Genomic DNA, 16416 nt, shown 5'->3' with positions numbered 1-16416 from the left:
TGAAAACTGAAACGGGAATTTTCGTTTTGAGTAGAAAAACAAGGAAAATTTAAAACCAGTCAGTTTTAAGCCTAAATAAAACACTGGAAACAACTCATTCTAAAAGATGTGTATTGAAAATCATCCTGTTATATTTAAGTGAAAATTTTTATTATGTATCATACTATTGTAAATATAGTGAAGAAAAAGCAATCATAAATCACTGAAAAAACTGCCGAGTTACAGGGATTTAGAGACAATCAAAACAGCTGATGGTGCCAGACCTGAAAAGAAAATTAAATTAGAAAAAAAAGATAGAAATGATAAAGATAGCAGTATCTTTTGAAGAATAAAAATATTCACAAAAAGTTAAAACTAACCCAATGTTTCAAGTGGTTTCTCATAATCTTCTGGAGAAAAAACCTTTTTAGGAAAATTCGTCATGAGATTAAAAGGACCCTCTCCATCATTTCTATTCATTTCAACATACAATCTAACAGCTGATAGAGGTTCTTTTGCTTGAAAAGTTTGAGTAAGTGCACTGCCATTCGTAAGACGAATTTGTAATCTGACTTCTGTGTAATTTGTAGAGGACCTAGTTGAAGGAACTGCAGAAATAACTGGTTTTGGTGTTGCTTCTTCCATAGGTTTACCAGAGAATTTTGCCTTTCTAGCTAATTTATCTTGTTCTATCTGTTCCTTGACTCTCTGCCTAGCAATTCGCTCTTCTTCTTTTTCCCTTCTTCTTTGATCAAGTATTTTTTTCATTTCTAGTTCATCATGTTTCTTTTTAGCTTCTAATAATTCTTTTCCTGACCGTATTCTATTCCTTTCTTTTTCTAATTCCTCCTCTTTTTCTTTAGCTTCTCTCTCCAACCTTCTTTGTTTTAATTTAGCTTCAATTTTCATTAATTGTTCTTTTTTCTCAACGTCTGTCATAGGTTTTTTCTCTTCTACTGACTCCGAAAAATTGCCATGACCTACAAAACAAAATTGTTAAGATTCTTTCATAGATTTCCGCAATTGAGGCAAGTTTTCTATAAAATATGTTCAACTGGATGATTGTTAATTTCAATTTTAAGAGAACAAGAATACCTGATTTTACTGCGTGAAAAGACACTTCATCCTGTGTTTGGAACAATTTTCCACAGTCATTACATTTAATAGATCTTACAACTAAATCCTCAGACTTTTCACCACCTTCGGTATCTGTTATAGGATTGCTAGTATCTGATTCCGGTTGGATGGGGGCAGATTGATTTTGCGAAGAGGTAGCAGAAATTCCTTCTAGCTCATCTTCGTGACTCAATATCCAATCCATAATGGTTTCAATGTTATTCGAACCACATCGAGAAACAGCCAATTCTCTAAAATTATTGAGGTTAAAAATAAGTAAACAATTTATTTACGAAAAGAATTTACGCTTTTTCCTTTGTGAAACCCATTTCTATTAAATTATCCACTATTGAAGCCATTTTTATATTAATGCTATTTCAATAAGAAACTAAAGTTACAAGTAATTAATATAATATAACCGGAGAAAAGACTCCTTTCAACTATTCCAATGACTTACAAATTGTAACACCACAGATTAATTTCTAGGTTTGTTTTGTTGTGGTGACACCACAAATAAATTAGGGAAATGTAGTTATTAAAAATTTGTCAATTGATTGAATTTATTGATATCCTCTACATTCAGCTATTTACGGAATGTGTACAAAGTTATCAGAGGAAGATAAAAAAAAATTAATTGGTGGCAGCTAATTGACTAATAATATGTTTTTAAGAAGAAGTATAAGCATTCAATGGAAACCATAGATAATCAAAATTTCAATGTGAACAATTTATAAAATTGACAGGGGTATGGCAATGTCAAAATTTCGCTTCAAAAATATATTTAAATATAAATATGAATATTCGAATTATCGCAGATGACAAAAATTATAGATAAAGTACTAGTATTATCTAGCGTATTCTAAATTGGTTACTACTATGATTCTATTTTGATATCAAGAAATTTCTAACACTATGGCAAGTCTAAAAAATTTCGTCCGGTTGATCAATTTTAAAGCTACCGAAACCGAAAAGCAGCACTTTGCAAGGAAACTTGTTGGGTAATTATACAAATGATTTAGTTTTTTTTTATTATATATCAAATTATTGTAGGTTTTCTTCCGAGGAAATGTTTAATGTAGTTGCAGATGTGAAACATTATGACCAATTTGTTCCATTCTGTACTAGATCTACTATACATTCTGAAAGTGCTGATAATCTCAGGGCTACATTGGATATAGGTTTTCCTCCAATAATTGAAAGTTATACTTCAAACGTGACCTTGATTAAACCAAAACTTGTACGTGCAGTTTGCAGTGACGGAAAATTATTTCATTATTTGGAAAACACATGGAGGTTTTCCTCAGGACTCAAGAGTAATCCTAGGAGCTGTATAATAGACTTCTATATTTGTTTTAGGTTCAAATCCTTGATTCATTCGCAGATTGCTCTGTTTTTCTTCGATAATTTAGTTAATAAAATGGAGAAAGCTTTTATTGAAGAAGCTGAAAGACGTTATGGTAGAGCGACAGTACCAATTCATCCTTTAGAAGTAGTTAAGACATAACTATAATTGTATAATGTGATATTATGCTAAGATATACAACGTATTTTTGTTTGACATCTTAAAATTGAGTAATTATTAATATTGTATTTATTTTAAATTGATTATTTCCTGAATATTTATGTTTTTAAAAAATGTTGAAATTCATTAATCTTTTACTGAGTGGACCTGAATAAAGTGTTGACTGTAGAATATATGTTATAATGGTTAAAAGAATTAATAATTGAAGTTAGACAATATTATATGTGGAATCCCAAACAATAAAATCAATTCAAATAAAAATTTTTCCAAGAAAAACTATTCAATTAGAATTGATAATATTTTACAATCATTAATATCACATTTTTGAATCTTTATGCAATAATGAAATAGATTTTGGATTATTATTAGATAAATTGTGTACCTTTTGAATGGATAGAACTGGATTTGTAAAAAGCAGATTTTTATGAGATCTCGATAATTTGAGTTTTTGTTGAATCATAAACAGAAGTTATACTATTTTTCATAATAATGACACCATAATTTTGAATAATTATTTTCAAATGTAAATTTTGATCAACATTGAATATTGAGGCCATATTAAAGATAAAAGTAAGTTTCTGTGGGATTTGTTTTCTTTTGAATATACGTCGTTAATCTATGGAAGATCTCTTTTGTATTTAAAAACTCAACGGTCATATTGACAGTTTTACATGACTAGGCTCGCAGATTGTTATAATTTCGTTAAATATTGTCCTAAATGAGTGATTTTTAGTAAAAAGCTTTCATTAAATAATCAATCAATTAGGGTATACCTACAATTAGTATAAGAAAATGGCAGAAATAAAGAAAAAAAGGTGCTCTACTGATGATCAAATTGACGTGAAACCACCAATAGATTTAATTCATTCCACGCCAAAATCAAAAAGTTCGCGACCTTTGAGGACAGTTTTGCTGGACAGTACCAATACCAAAGAAATGAACGATTCGCCTTTGGTGAAAACAATTACTGCCAATGAAAAACCTAGAACTGAACCGATAGTAGAAGGTGATGCAATTTCTAGTCAGAATCGGAAACCAGAAAGTAGTCAAAATCCTAGTGCAACCAAACAAGGTAAAAATCTACATAAGTGGACTTTGGCTGATTTTGATATTGGTAAACCTCTTGGGAAAGGAAAATTTGGTAATGTATATTTGGCCCGGGAAAAAAGAACTAAATTTATAGTAGCTTTAAAAGTATTATTCAAGAATGCTATAAATAGTTGCAACAATGAACATCAAGTTCGTAGGGAAATTGAAATCCAGACACATCTGAGGCATAAGAATATAATCCGGATGTTTGCTTATTTTCATGATGAATTTAGAGTGTATCTTGTACTAGAATATGCCCCAAATGGTACTCTTTACAAGGCTTTACAATCAGCCCCAGATAAAAAATTCGATGAGCCGACAACTGCTAAATATTTTGCCCAAGTGGCAAATGCGTTGAAATACTGTCATGATCATAAGGTGATTCATCGTGATATTAAACCGGAGAACTTGCTCATTGGTCACAATGGCGAAATCAAAATAGCTGATTTTGGATGGTCTGTTCATGCACCTTCATCCCGACGAGAAACACTTTGCGGAACTTTAGATTATCTTCCTCCGGAAATGTTGCACAATAAGCCCCATAATGAGAAAGTTGATTTGTGGAGTTTAGGAGTGTTATGTTACGAACTTTTGGTTGGACGACCACCTTTTGAAACTGAAAATTATGACAAAACATACGAGGCTATCAAAGTTGTCAAATATGCATTTCCTGACCATCTTTCTGAAGGAGCTAAGGACCTAATTTCCAAATTACTTGTGCTGGATCCTGATGAAAGAATAGGCTTAGAAAAAATTGTAAAGCATCCTTGGGTTTTGAAATATTCCACCAAATGATTTATTGAAATATTTTCACACTATGTATATTTTTGGGTGATTTTATGAATTTTTCAATTGTCTGTCAAGAAATGTGATTGGGCATATCTACACAATATAGTGTACTTTGTATCTGATTTTTCAGTATATCAAACCTGTTCTTTATGTTTTTAGACATGAGAGCTTGAAGAAACGTTTTTTATTTTTATTTGTTCTGAAGTTAATAATTGTTTTTTGTTATTTCTTGACTGGAAGGTTGATACCTCAACTCAAAATAATTTTAAGTATTAACCTGAATGATAGGTCCAAATGGTCTAATGTTTTCATTCCAGAGTGAGTGCCATTGTTATTAATTAAAATTGTTCAGAAAGTACCTATTAGAACCTTCAGTCTTTTTCTAAATTGATGTGGTTTATTCACCCGGGCATATACATGCAAACAAAATGATGATTCGTTGGATAATATATAACATATTGATTCTCTCATCTCATAAAACAATTCTTCAATTTTTACTCTAACTTATACTTTGAATATATTGGTGATCTAATTGATAACTTGAATATTGTTCCTTTTTAAATTATTCTTATTAATAAATTTCTTTAAAAGTACTTGTGCTAACCCATGACTATCATTTTCCAGGTGATGTTCTTGTGAAATTTGTTTGCTATTATACTTTACAGAGGTTGTTGAAAATATAATTCCAAATTAATTTGTGGTTACTCCATTTATGTTTGTTGAAAGAAATATTTTATGGCAACTGAATTGATTAGATTGTGAAAGATTTTTTCATTCAACTTATTCAATAAAAAATGCTATATAACATGCCAAAATTGTCAATTTTCAAAACAAAATTGTACAAGCAATAAATTATTGTGATAAGCAAAGCACCGGCTATTTTGGAAACCAGCAATATCTGTTAAAGGGATTGAGCCGAATTATCATATTTCGAAGTCTAGAATCTTCAATTCAGAGATGGGACATTCCTAATGAATCACTTTGTTCTGCTGGAATAATAAATGATTTATATTATAATTTTTTTAGGTGTTTATTATTTAATTGATTCTTGCTATTGAAAACAGACTGAGGAGCCAAATAACTAAAATTTATTTACTTTAGGTTGAATAAAAAACCATAAACACGGGATAAAATAGAGTTACTTTTTTCCTATAATTCTTTGAGGTCCATGTTTAATATTCTGTTATCAGAATGCAATAAAACCATTGTATAGATATATATTTAAAATAAAAATTAATGATTAAAGACTTAGTATAACATTTTATTCTAATTTAAAACACCTAACTATTTAATCAATATCGATAATCTTTGAGGTGAAAAAAAGGTGGTACAGAGAAATAAGTTTTCTTATTAGAATTGAGAATAATTTATTTTCATTGTTACCTTATTCTTCACTGAATAAGTGAACATTATGATCATTTTTTTCTCCAAACAAGAGTAAGGGAAAAATGGACTTATCAAAATGTTTTACTGTACATATGAACATGTCATAGTTATTCAACCAATTTTGATATTTTCCAGTGGTTTACATACTAATAATATCTGATCTCAAAATTTAGATTATAATTTCAGTATTGCCCAGTTCTTCATCAGAAGGCAATTGGATTCTATTTACATCAACTATATTAGGATCTATCAAAGGAAGGCCATTTTTCTCTCGTCTGGCTAGTTCGATATAAGCTTCTCTTTGTGCCCAATCCTTATAGGTATGGTCTGGCATGTACGCAAAAAAGAACGATCCAAGTGTTAGGGCTAAAGTTATTGACATAAAGAACGACATATGCCCATAAAATCTATCTTTGCTTTTATCTTTTCTATCATATCCATAGGACATCCAGTTTTTGTTCGGTTTTGTTTCTGTCTTACAGGCTTCAACTGCAACCGTGTCATTTTTTTTAGATGATACTGAAACCAATCTTTTGCTACTGAAGTTAATAAATCTATTAACTAAAGCCCGATTGAATAAGACCTGAGAGGCCATTTCGAACAAATTTAACTCAAATTGAGGTTATGTCACACCTGTTATGTCACATAACATACGGACACAGAGTGTCATATAATTGACAGGAATCATAGATTCACATTTTACATTTCGTAGGAAAGGTTTCGGTTGATAGATATGAGATAACACTGTTATTAAACCTCCATATAATATCTATTTAATTGCCTCAATTTGGAATTTTTACAGGGATGGTCAAAGGAACATTTGTAAATTGGAAACATATACTTATAGGAGTAAGATTTGTTTAGGTAATTGGTGGATGCGCTTGGTTAACTTGTCAATAGATAGGCAACACACCTTACGACCCCAGCGTTGGTCGTGTATTCGGTTTAGGGTGAGTGAGCTTGCGTTTGGTCGTTACCCCTTTATTCCGACGGTGAGTTTTGCAGGCTTCGTGCAAGACCGGATAAAGGCGTTCCTCGCTATTCCTATTCTTCATCTGCTGTTTCCATTACGTAGTTTGTTGTGGAATTGATTTAGGTAGTGCTGTTGTGCGAGTGGTTCGTCTTTTCAGATCGTTAAAAATAGTGTTTTTCGTGATACGGCTTTGTGTTTTGTGGTGATTACATTCACTTCTTCACTGGTGAGTCGAATTTGATCGATGTTCAATTGAATTTTCGCGAGAAAACTGCTGGTCTGATTCACCTCCCACGCCGGATCAATTATGGTTTTTCCGGGGAAATTTGAAAAACTTTTTCGAGTTGAGGGATTTTGGACGATTTTGAAATATTTATTATTTGGTGTTGTTCCATTCAGTGGAAAAAATACCGGCGGATTTTCTTTGAATCAACAATTGAAGGACTAAGTTTACTCTCACCCCAACACACATCCCTATTAAATTGATTTTTTGATGGTTTCTGAGCCAATGGATGAGATGGAAATCTCTTTCTGATAATTCTCATTGTAAATGTTTGGAGATTAATGAATTTTGAATTTTTTCATTGATGATTTTCTCAATGTTTTTGTTATGATTGAATCGTTGATCAAGTGACATTTCGAAAATATAGAGTTATTTCCGAAAACAGGCTTCCTTTTTCATTTTACTATGAATTTAAAAAATAAGAAACGACCTAAGAAGCTGACAAACAAAATAACATTTCGAATACACCTGTTCTGAAAATCTGAAAATATATTTAGATACCTATCTATATTCTTTTAGAGAAGAAAAGCCGACTGGAATTTCAAACATATAGGTACCTATATGTTCATTTTCAAACAACAAAATTCTTTAGAATTAGTTCCATCCTACTGAATTCTTTTGCCGGCATTTATTATTTCTGTTTGGAAATGTCAAAAGATCAATTGGAAAAATTTACTTTTATCTGAGTCTGCTTGCATGTGGTGACTAAAGTTTTCAATTCCCCATAAATTCTTCACATAGTTTGTATTTGTAGATAAATAATCGTTTCGATTAGATGCTGAAAAATGGCTGAACAAATATTGTATTTGATGAATGAGGTTTAATCGTTAATCTTATATATTTGCTATGTGACTTAGGAATCTTAATAAGCTTAGATTAATTTATAATCGTTATTTCCTCAACGGAATAACCATTTCATAAAACATAACTATTTATAAGTAATACCAACCCAAATCCATTTGTTACGATTTCATTCTTTTTTATGATTGCTATGCATATACAACTCGAAAAATCTTGGTCCTTTTTCTATATTTATCGTCAATTTTTCCCAGTTTGCTCACTTCAGGCTTAAATCAGAATAAATACATTTTACACCCAGTCAATAACAAAAATTCTGTTATTATACCTCGAAACATTTAGAATTAGGCATTATAGTTTGTTTGTTGTGAACCTTTTTGAATTTGTAAATGACTGAATTTTCTGCCTTGGTAGGATGATCAACGAGAAGTGAGAACAATTTTCGTATCGATTTTTTTAGATTCTTGCCTCAAACTGAGCTGATTATCTCACAAAGGGTTGAATCATATTTTTCTTACCATATCAAAGTTTAATTCATTACGAATTTCTGAAAGTTGGGAGCAAACATAGAATTTGGAATGTATCATGATACTAAAGTTTCTGTGGATATTATCATAGATGTGATGATAAAATTTCTTTTTCTTAATTACATTATTGTTTATTTCTATATGCTTAGATGTCTTTTTGAGCTAATCGGCTTTCAAGTTGCTTGTTTTTCTTATTAGATCTTCCTTTCACCTCTCAAACTCTCCAAGTATTCGCTCGATTTTCAGTTGCAGTCAAAATGATTTGACTCGCATTCCAAACCTTTAAATCGCGATGTTTTTTTTCGTACAGGTCGACCTTCTGTTTTAATTCATTCAGGTATATCTTATCTTTGAAAGCAGTGTGAAGGAAATAGCCTCGGGTTGTGTAGCTGCTAGTTGCAGCTGTCTCTCTATTATACTACCACCTGTCGTTTCTTCGTGGTTCTTGAAGATTCTGTGGAGTACCGTGTCGTACTTTCGAATATAAAGAACTGATGTGAAAAGAAATATTTTAGGGTACATTCCCAAAATAAATTTTGTGGTGTGCTCCAGCGCATTAGGGGTTCCGGTCTAGGTTCTTTTTGTCAAGGATATTTTTTTTTCTTGAAGATGGGTTTATTGACTTATTATTTTATTTGATGAACTTTTAGTTCTTTGACACCTTCTGGAGTTTTTACAATACGAGGGACGGTTTCTATACCACATTGATTCAAGAATACGATCTTTATATTTTGAGGACTAAAAACTAAGAAATAATATGAGAAAATTAATAAAAAGTAAAGTAAGTGGCCTACGTCAAAAATTACCACAGATAAATGATTTTCAAGTATATTATGACAAGTTGGGTATTTCGAAATTAGATTATTGGTATAATAAAAAAAATGAGCATTCTCATCTAAAAAAAACAAAATGGTATTGTGTTTCACCTCTTTCGGACCAGCCTAGAGTCAAAAATAATTTAAAATTATGCGTACTGTCGACTCAAAATTAGAATCATTCTCCTAGCCTAAAATTACCAAGAGTTATCGACCCATCGATACTATTGATTCACCCTGTATGTTTTTATGGGATACCTCCTAAGAGTAATAAATATAGATAGAGGGAACATATGTCATTTTCAGCAAGCAAATTTTGTCCCCAACATGAACTATCAAATTCGACATGAAGCGCGCGGAAATGAAAACATATCATTGATACGATATCTCACTCAATTCGCGAGTTTCTCCACAAAGAACGCACTACATATGTCCTATAGTGAATCAACGTTTCATATTAACTCAAAATATATTGAAATAAATACCTAAATATATCAGAAATTCAGAAAACAAACTTCAAGCGCGCCAAACGACGTGAAACAACCGATGACACTTAGGAGAGCAAAAGTTGACAAACTTTGGATTTCAGCAGGTAGAAACAGAAAATAATAAATATTCTGCTTATTATAAATTCGAAAATTATGAAAAATATCTGATTCCAAATATTCAAATTTGCATATTTAATCGGGAATAACTGAAATAAATATATTTCATTCAATATAATACTCGTATACATTCATAATGATATAGTAAAATTGTGGATTTGAAAATATATCACAATCCGACAACGTAATCTAACAATGTTGGGGACATGTAAAAATACTTCATTTATGTTTATTACTCTATGGATACCACTCAGCAGGTTTAATATATGGTTTGATACGAAATTTCGTGAATACAAATTTTGAACAACCTCGCAAGAGTTTCTGATCTAACGTCAGTGTTTTTTTCCTATCTTCCTATTATATTTTTTATTTTTTTGTTATTGTTTAATTTTTTATCTTATTATTTTTTTTTGCAGGTGTGTTGATGCACTCTGGGGTCGTCTAGGCCTAAACGCGTGTGCAACATGTCTTCCTCCACCCTAATGACTTTTTTGGTGCTCGTCGGTGCCGTCTACGCCGCTGACGACACGTCAGGTCCATTTTTTGTGCGTGAACCCCCCAACCGTGTCGATTTCTCCAACACCACGGGGGCGGTCGTTGAGTGTAGTGCTAGGGGTAACCCTCCACCTGACATCATATGGGTTAGATCCGATGGTACTGCCGTAGGGGATGTCCCTGGTTTACGTCAAGTCTTGGCCAATGGCAACCTGGTTTTCCCCCCCTTCAGAGCGGAGGATTACAGACAGGAAGTTCACGCTCAGGTTTATTCCTGTTTGGCCAGGAACTCCGTTGGATCTATCAACTCTAGAGATGTCAACGTTAGAGCAGGTAACGAAGATCATTATTTTACATATTTGAATTTTTCCAAATTCGAGCAAATTGGAAAGCTTTTATTTGTTTTATATTTTATTGATTTCTTCATTAATAATTATGTTTCTTAATTGGAATTCTATAATAGGTTCCACTATTATTTTTTCTATTTTCAACCTAACTCTTACTGATTTTGGTGGAACACTGTTGTTTCATTTTTTATTTTTATGTATATTTCCGAATAAATATTATTATTATTATTTATTGATGTTATTGATATTATTCATATTTTTGTTTCCCCTTCAATTTCAATGTACTCGATGGGTAACAGTTTACTTTTACAAAGGCGTACAACTTTGCTTCCGCCGTTTTTTTCCGAAATTCGAGGCTTCATTTAAAAAAACTGGTTATACATTTATGATTCAAAGTATTGTCAATCGCTGGCCACTACTTTCTCCCATCTTTCGGGCACCGTACGAATCCCGTGTTGAAAAAACTGGTTATATTTCGCTGAGATCCACGAATCGATCCAATTTTTTGCTTTTTGATAAGACCGGAAGTGTGCCATTGATACTCCCATTATTTTCTGCGCTTAGGATTATCGAAATGAACCCATTTTTCGTCTCCGGTCACATTGCGATGCAGAAATCCCTTTCGTCTTTGCCTTGCAAGCAGCTGTTCACAAGTAGACAAGCGCTGTTCAGCATCTCTCGGCTTCAATTCGTACGGCATCCAATTTACTTGTTTCTGAATCATTCTCATGACTTTCCGGCGTTTTGAAATGTCTTGTTGCGCCACTCCCAATGACCCTGCCAGTTCTTGTGGCGTTTGACAACAGTCTTGATTAAGTAATGCCTCCAATTCTGCATCTTCGAAAAACCTTCTCTCTTCCACCGTCCTGCTGTTCTTCGACGTCTAAATCACCGTTTTTGAAGCGTTGAAACCACGCTCGGTTCACTAATAGCAGCCTCATCAAAGGTATTTGAGAGCATTCGATGAGCCTCAGCTGCCGATTTCTACATATTAAAGCAGAAAATTAAAACCTCCCACAAATGACGAGAATTTGACTCTTAAGCTGACATGTTTAATCGAGAATAACTTTATGATGCAGACGCAAATCGACTAATATTTCGATGGCGTTATGTTTACAAATACCTTAGCTTATTGTATGACATCTACGATCTATTTATTTCGACTACGACTTATCGCTACAGCCACCTATTGCAAAACGGCGGAAGCAAAGTTGTACACCAAATAATATTTTACGACAAAGTTTAATCGAAGCTTCATAAAAAAAATAATAAACGAAATAACAGCATTCTTTGTTTTACGAAAATGTTTTATACCTAGTTTTATTCATTGCTTGTTTAAAGATATAAATATTTTTTATTTTTATAGTAAAAAAAGGGGTTTACAACAGTAATTATTCAATTTGCAATAGTTGTGATGGCAACATCGTATCATTTTTTGACATTTCTTATGTCATTTGTGTTTAGTGGGTTATGCCCTCGGTTATGCCATTCAGTCATGGCAAGGTACACGATTCAACAACTTTCAGACATTGTTAAATTGTTTTATCAAAACCAGTGCTAATTCATGAATACCGAGAGAAATTTACAATTTTTCACAAATGAGCTCTGATTTTGATAAAATAATCTAAAATCTCTAAAAGATGTTGGAGCGTATAGTTTTCCATGATTAGGCGACAAACCTACTGAATACTAATGACGTAAGAAATATCAAAGAATAATGCACAGTGTTGCCATTATAACCATTTGAAATTGCATAATTCCTATTGGAAAAGCTCATATATTATATTCGTGATTTTCTGCTTTGATGATTTTTACGTGTTTTAAATCCACATTTATTTCAGAAAAAGTGCACTGCTGCCCATAATTTGTTGAAAACAATTAAGTGTCTATCAGAATGAGTCTCTTTATTGAAAAAACATAAATACTTAGATACCAACAACCTTTTGATATAATTCATTATACAAAATTAGCACCAGTTTTTTCAGATCAATGCTAAGAATGACCAGTTTTTTCAAAAAAGATACTCAATTTGGTAGATTCTCTTCTTTAATTTACAGGCAAGCTGGACCCATATATCATGAATGCTATTACTTTTTTTCTAGGTGGTATAACAGGTTTTTTTTTAGTTGGCAGAGTGTTGAAATTGCTAACTTGGGTATTAATGGTGACCTGACAAAGTTTAATTTTTCAAATTTAGTATTGATATCATGCCAATGATCTCTTTAATTCATTATTTATATTTATTGTATCGATGGAATTCATTCACTTATTTTCGTTGTTTTTATATGCATTTAAATGAAATGCACTCCCACTGAAGAGAGGAATAGTAAAAAAATAAAATTCATGGAGAACACAATTTTTCATGGGACCTTAAACTAACGTTTAAAAATTGGATTGGAGATTCTCACAATTTGGCTATCGATTCTGTGAAAACAAGACTGTAGAAACCCTCATTCTAATGACTCATGCAAGTGTTACAATATGTCAGTGATATGGCACCCTATTGCGTGTTCGAGTCTCACTTATCTAGACAATATGTTGACTAGAAGTTCAAGCAGATATACGTGACGTTTGGGGTATTTTTCGCATGTTTGAATCGTGTAGAAATTCCGATAGGTCTGCAGTTGAATAGAAATATTTATGGGATGAAACACTATGGTTTAAATATCAGAACAAATGTACTTTTAGCAGGAAGTTTGGTTTTTCAATCCCTTTATTCACATATCACGGCAGAGATGAAAGAAAGTTCCAGACTAGTACGCAATGAAATTCACCTCGAGCCTAAAATAGTACGCGTGTAAGAATACCACGTGCAAACAAAGCTTGCGTGATTCTAAATATGGAAAGAATTTTCTCACCCTAATTGACCACAAACTTCACGTGGATTTCATCAAGGGTCAGAACGCCCTCAGTAACTGCCTCTTTTCATATTTATAGATCGCCCCTTGTAGGGAATACTTCAAAAAGCAAAATATCGGAACTTTTGATTTGCAAATAAGTTTCATTTTGTTGGAACTATATAGACATTAATTAAGTCTGTGGTTAGAACTACTCTAATCAATATTATGATGACGAAAAATGTCAGAAGTCTCCGGAAATGAAAATAGCATCCTCTATGTTCTCCGGAACACCGATCAGAACAAATGACGTCAAGCCTCAGTAAACATAAAAGGTGATTTTATTTTAGGGTGTATCTCTCATACTGCAGAGCTGGAATTATACTCATTTTAGTCTTGGCGAGTTGGTATCTCTGCGCCATTTGTTTTTTTGTTTGGAACTTGGAAGTTTCCCAATTTTGTGGAGTCAAAAATGTTAGTCACCGTTTGAAGAATTTGTTGTGCTCGAAGAATGAAGAACTATGAACTCACAGAATTTCAGTGAACTTTTCTACTGAATATAAATATCAGTTTCTTGGAAATTTATTTGATTGACGTTTTATTGCATTTGCCTTGAAATTCATAGAAAATACTATGATTTATTATCATAACATTAAATTATTACAGCGAAATGAAACCTTACTCCACAATATTAGCGAATTTCATTATCAATTTTATTCTTCAAGTTGTATGTCTACGGCTACCAATACTACTGAGATAAGCCACTTACGTATTATTAATATCAAGTGGAGTTGTCGTCACTCATTTTTGTTCAGAATATTCTATGAATCTTAGTGTGTAACTCATTCAAAGATTTGCAACGTGTTTTATTAATGTTTTTCTCTGAGGGACTACAAACAACTTTTAATATTTATTATTCAATTCTGAACACACAAAATGATTATATTATTGTCCAGACATTTCAATTTGTTTACTGATGATTGACGTCATACGCAAATGTCTAACCTAGAAATAATTTGGCCGGAAATTCAATATCGTCAATATTCTGTGATCATTTTCTTGTCGGAAGCGAATACCATAGAATATTGTGCATTCTTCGATGATTTTTCCGAGATAATTTGTCTGTCTAGACAGCCAAACGAACAATCCTTTTGTATCTGCAGCAGAATTCAACCTGCGGAACAGTCTCTTAATCCACCCACAAATTGGTTAACGAGTTGGACGAATTTGGGACGTAACACTGCATTAAATTGATGATGGCCCGTCCAAATTGAATAATGACATTGTCGGTGTACAGGGGTGACCCAAAATTTAACCTGCCGAAGCACTCTCATATAATTTCAGTTGAACGAACGCTAAAATTGGTCTTGTGAAAGATCCCCTGTGTTAATTCTATGATTCTTCCAGTTGTCACCAACTTCTATGACACGGACGTCAACAAGGAATACGCGATAAGAGGAAACGCGGCCATCTTGAAATGTCAAATACCCTCTTTTGTGGCCGATTTCGTATCGGTTGTGTCATGGCACACTAGTCAGAACGAGAACTTTTATCCAGGCGCACCAGATGGTACAAGTTTGAACTAAAATCGATGTTTTTTCAGTTGTCCAACAGTTCTATCAGACCGAGGTCAATAACGAATACGTCATTCGTGGAAATGCCGCTGTTTTGAAGTGTTCCATACCGTCTTTTGTGGCGGATTTTGTGCAGGTTATGAATTGGGTCGACACCGAAGGTCATACCTATAACATGGACGATGATTATGGTAGTTGATTGATCCTAATTGTATTTCCTGATGGAATCCTTCACTTTCCTCTCCTGGTGGAACCATTTTCAGTGCGTACTTACATCGGGCGGTATTGCTAGCTGTTGTACTGAATATTCGGAAAGTTTGCAAGTTGAAGTACTCAAGTCTCTCACAACGAGAATTTAAAACCTACATATTATATGGACCTGGAAAAGAAGAATAAAAATAAATGAATTTTCCTAAAACCACGATTCTGTCGAATAAAAGTGATCTTACTCCTTATATTTTTGATTAAACGTTGCTAACTTCAAATAGTTCATTATTACAATTTATTTCAGTTTTCAGTTATTCGCGATTAAATATACAAATTTGAATATTTGGAATACAATATTATTCCTAACTGTCGAATTTATAGTATGCAGAATATTTATTATTTTCTGTATCTCCTTGCTGAAATCCAAGGTTTGGCAACTTTTGCTCCCCTAGTGTCATCGGTTGTTTCAAGTCGTTTGACGCGCTTGAAGTTTTTTCCTGAATTTCTTATATATTTAGGTATTTACTTCAATATATTTTGAGTTAAAATGAAACGTTGATTAATTATGGGATATAAGAAGTGCGTTCTCTGTGGAGAAACTCGCGAATTGAGTAAAATATTGTATCACTGATATGTTTTCATTTCCGCGCGCTTCATGTCAAATTTGATAATTCATGTTGGGGACAAAATTTGCTTACTGAAAATGACGTATGCTCCCTCTATCTATATTTTTCACTAAGAGGTCTATGTCAATACTCCCTCCATTGATTTTTCTTAAAATATATTCGCTTTTTGTAATAATAAAATGAAACCTTTATTCCAAGACAAGATTCATCTAAGTGTCAAGTAATTCGTTAGTTGATTGGAAATTCTTCTCATTTCAGTCATTTTCTATTATAAGCGGTATTTTACGACATGTGCGGCTAAATATCAAAGGAACATATTATGTTTTATCTTTTTCCAACATTCTTCCCATCGTACTTTGTACACATAAAATTGTTTTATGGTTTAAATCATCAAACTCAAAAGAATCAACACTGACGATCAAGATGAACTTCTTCCAAAGATAAAAAA

At 32.6% G+C, this 16416-nt stretch overlaps 5 protein-coding genes across 54 annotated transcripts in view; 3 read left to right on the top strand and 2 right to left on the bottom strand.

Annotated features, from left to right (window-relative positions):
• Nucleotides 1-94: 94 nt before the first annotated feature.
• On the bottom strand, nucleotides 95-1571 carry LOC123680147 (UBX domain-containing protein 1). The gene is made up of 4 exons (XM_045617911.1): nucleotides 1402-1571; nucleotides 1075-1346; nucleotides 360-959; nucleotides 95-263 (listed from the first exon to the last, which is right to left on the bottom strand). The coding sequence occupies exons 1-4, from the start codon at nucleotides 1452-1454 to the stop codon at nucleotides 220-222; spliced, it is 969 nt and encodes a 322-aa protein (XP_045473867.1). The 5' UTR covers nucleotides 1455-1571; the 3' UTR covers nucleotides 95-219.
• Nucleotides 1572-1815: 244 nt separating this feature from the next.
• LOC123680149 (coenzyme Q-binding protein COQ10, mitochondrial) lies at nucleotides 1816-2743 on the top strand. The gene is made up of 2 exons (XM_045617914.1): nucleotides 1816-2093; nucleotides 2146-2743. The coding sequence occupies exons 1-2, from the start codon at nucleotides 2008-2010 to the stop codon at nucleotides 2597-2599; spliced, it is 540 nt and encodes a 179-aa protein (XP_045473870.1). The 5' UTR covers nucleotides 1816-2007; the 3' UTR covers nucleotides 2600-2743.
• A 503-nt stretch (nucleotides 2744-3246) lies between these two features.
• LOC123680146 (aurora kinase C-like) lies at nucleotides 3247-5088 on the top strand. Its single transcript, XM_045617910.1, has one exon. It carries the CDS (start codon nucleotides 3410-3412, stop codon nucleotides 4499-4501), a length of 1092 nt encoding a protein of 363 aa, XP_045473866.1. The 5' UTR covers nucleotides 3247-3409; the 3' UTR covers nucleotides 4502-5088.
• Nucleotides 5089-6050: 962 nt separating this feature from the next.
• Nucleotides 6051-6476, bottom strand: LOC123680932 (NADH dehydrogenase [ubiquinone] 1 beta subcomplex subunit 11, mitochondrial). The gene has a single exon (XM_045619055.1). The coding sequence runs from the start codon at nucleotides 6474-6476 to the stop codon at nucleotides 6051-6053; it is 426 nt and encodes a 141-aa protein (XP_045475011.1).
• A 384-nt stretch (nucleotides 6477-6860) lies between these two features.
• LOC123680141 (Down syndrome cell adhesion molecule-like protein Dscam2) overlaps nucleotides 6861-16416 on the top strand; it is a 109506-nt gene continuing 99950 nt past the window's right edge. For 29 of the 50 annotated variants that reach the window (XM_045617881.1, XM_045617883.1, XM_045617882.1 and 26 more), the window contains exons 1-2: nucleotides 6861-7080; nucleotides 10299-10710. In XM_045617881.1, the coding sequence (XP_045473837.1) occupies nucleotides 10347-10710 (364 nt within the window). In that variant the 5' untranslated portion in view covers nucleotides 6861-7080; nucleotides 10299-10346. Of the gene's footprint in view, nucleotides 7081-10298; nucleotides 10711-14968; nucleotides 15131-15164; nucleotides 15327-16416 lie in introns of all 50 variants that reach the window. The other 21 variants (XM_045617895.1, XM_045617885.1, XM_045617877.1 and 18 more) reach the window with 4 other exon arrangements.

Source organism: Harmonia axyridis, chromosome 5 (genome assembly GCF_914767665.1).
Source record: "Harmonia axyridis chromosome 5, icHarAxyr1.1, whole genome shotgun sequence".
NCBI classification, from domain to species: Eukaryota; Metazoa; Arthropoda; class Insecta; order Coleoptera; family Coccinellidae; genus Harmonia; species Harmonia axyridis.
The sequence above is the reverse complement of the archived record's forward strand: the minus strand, read 5'-3'. Positions and strand labels throughout refer to the sequence as shown.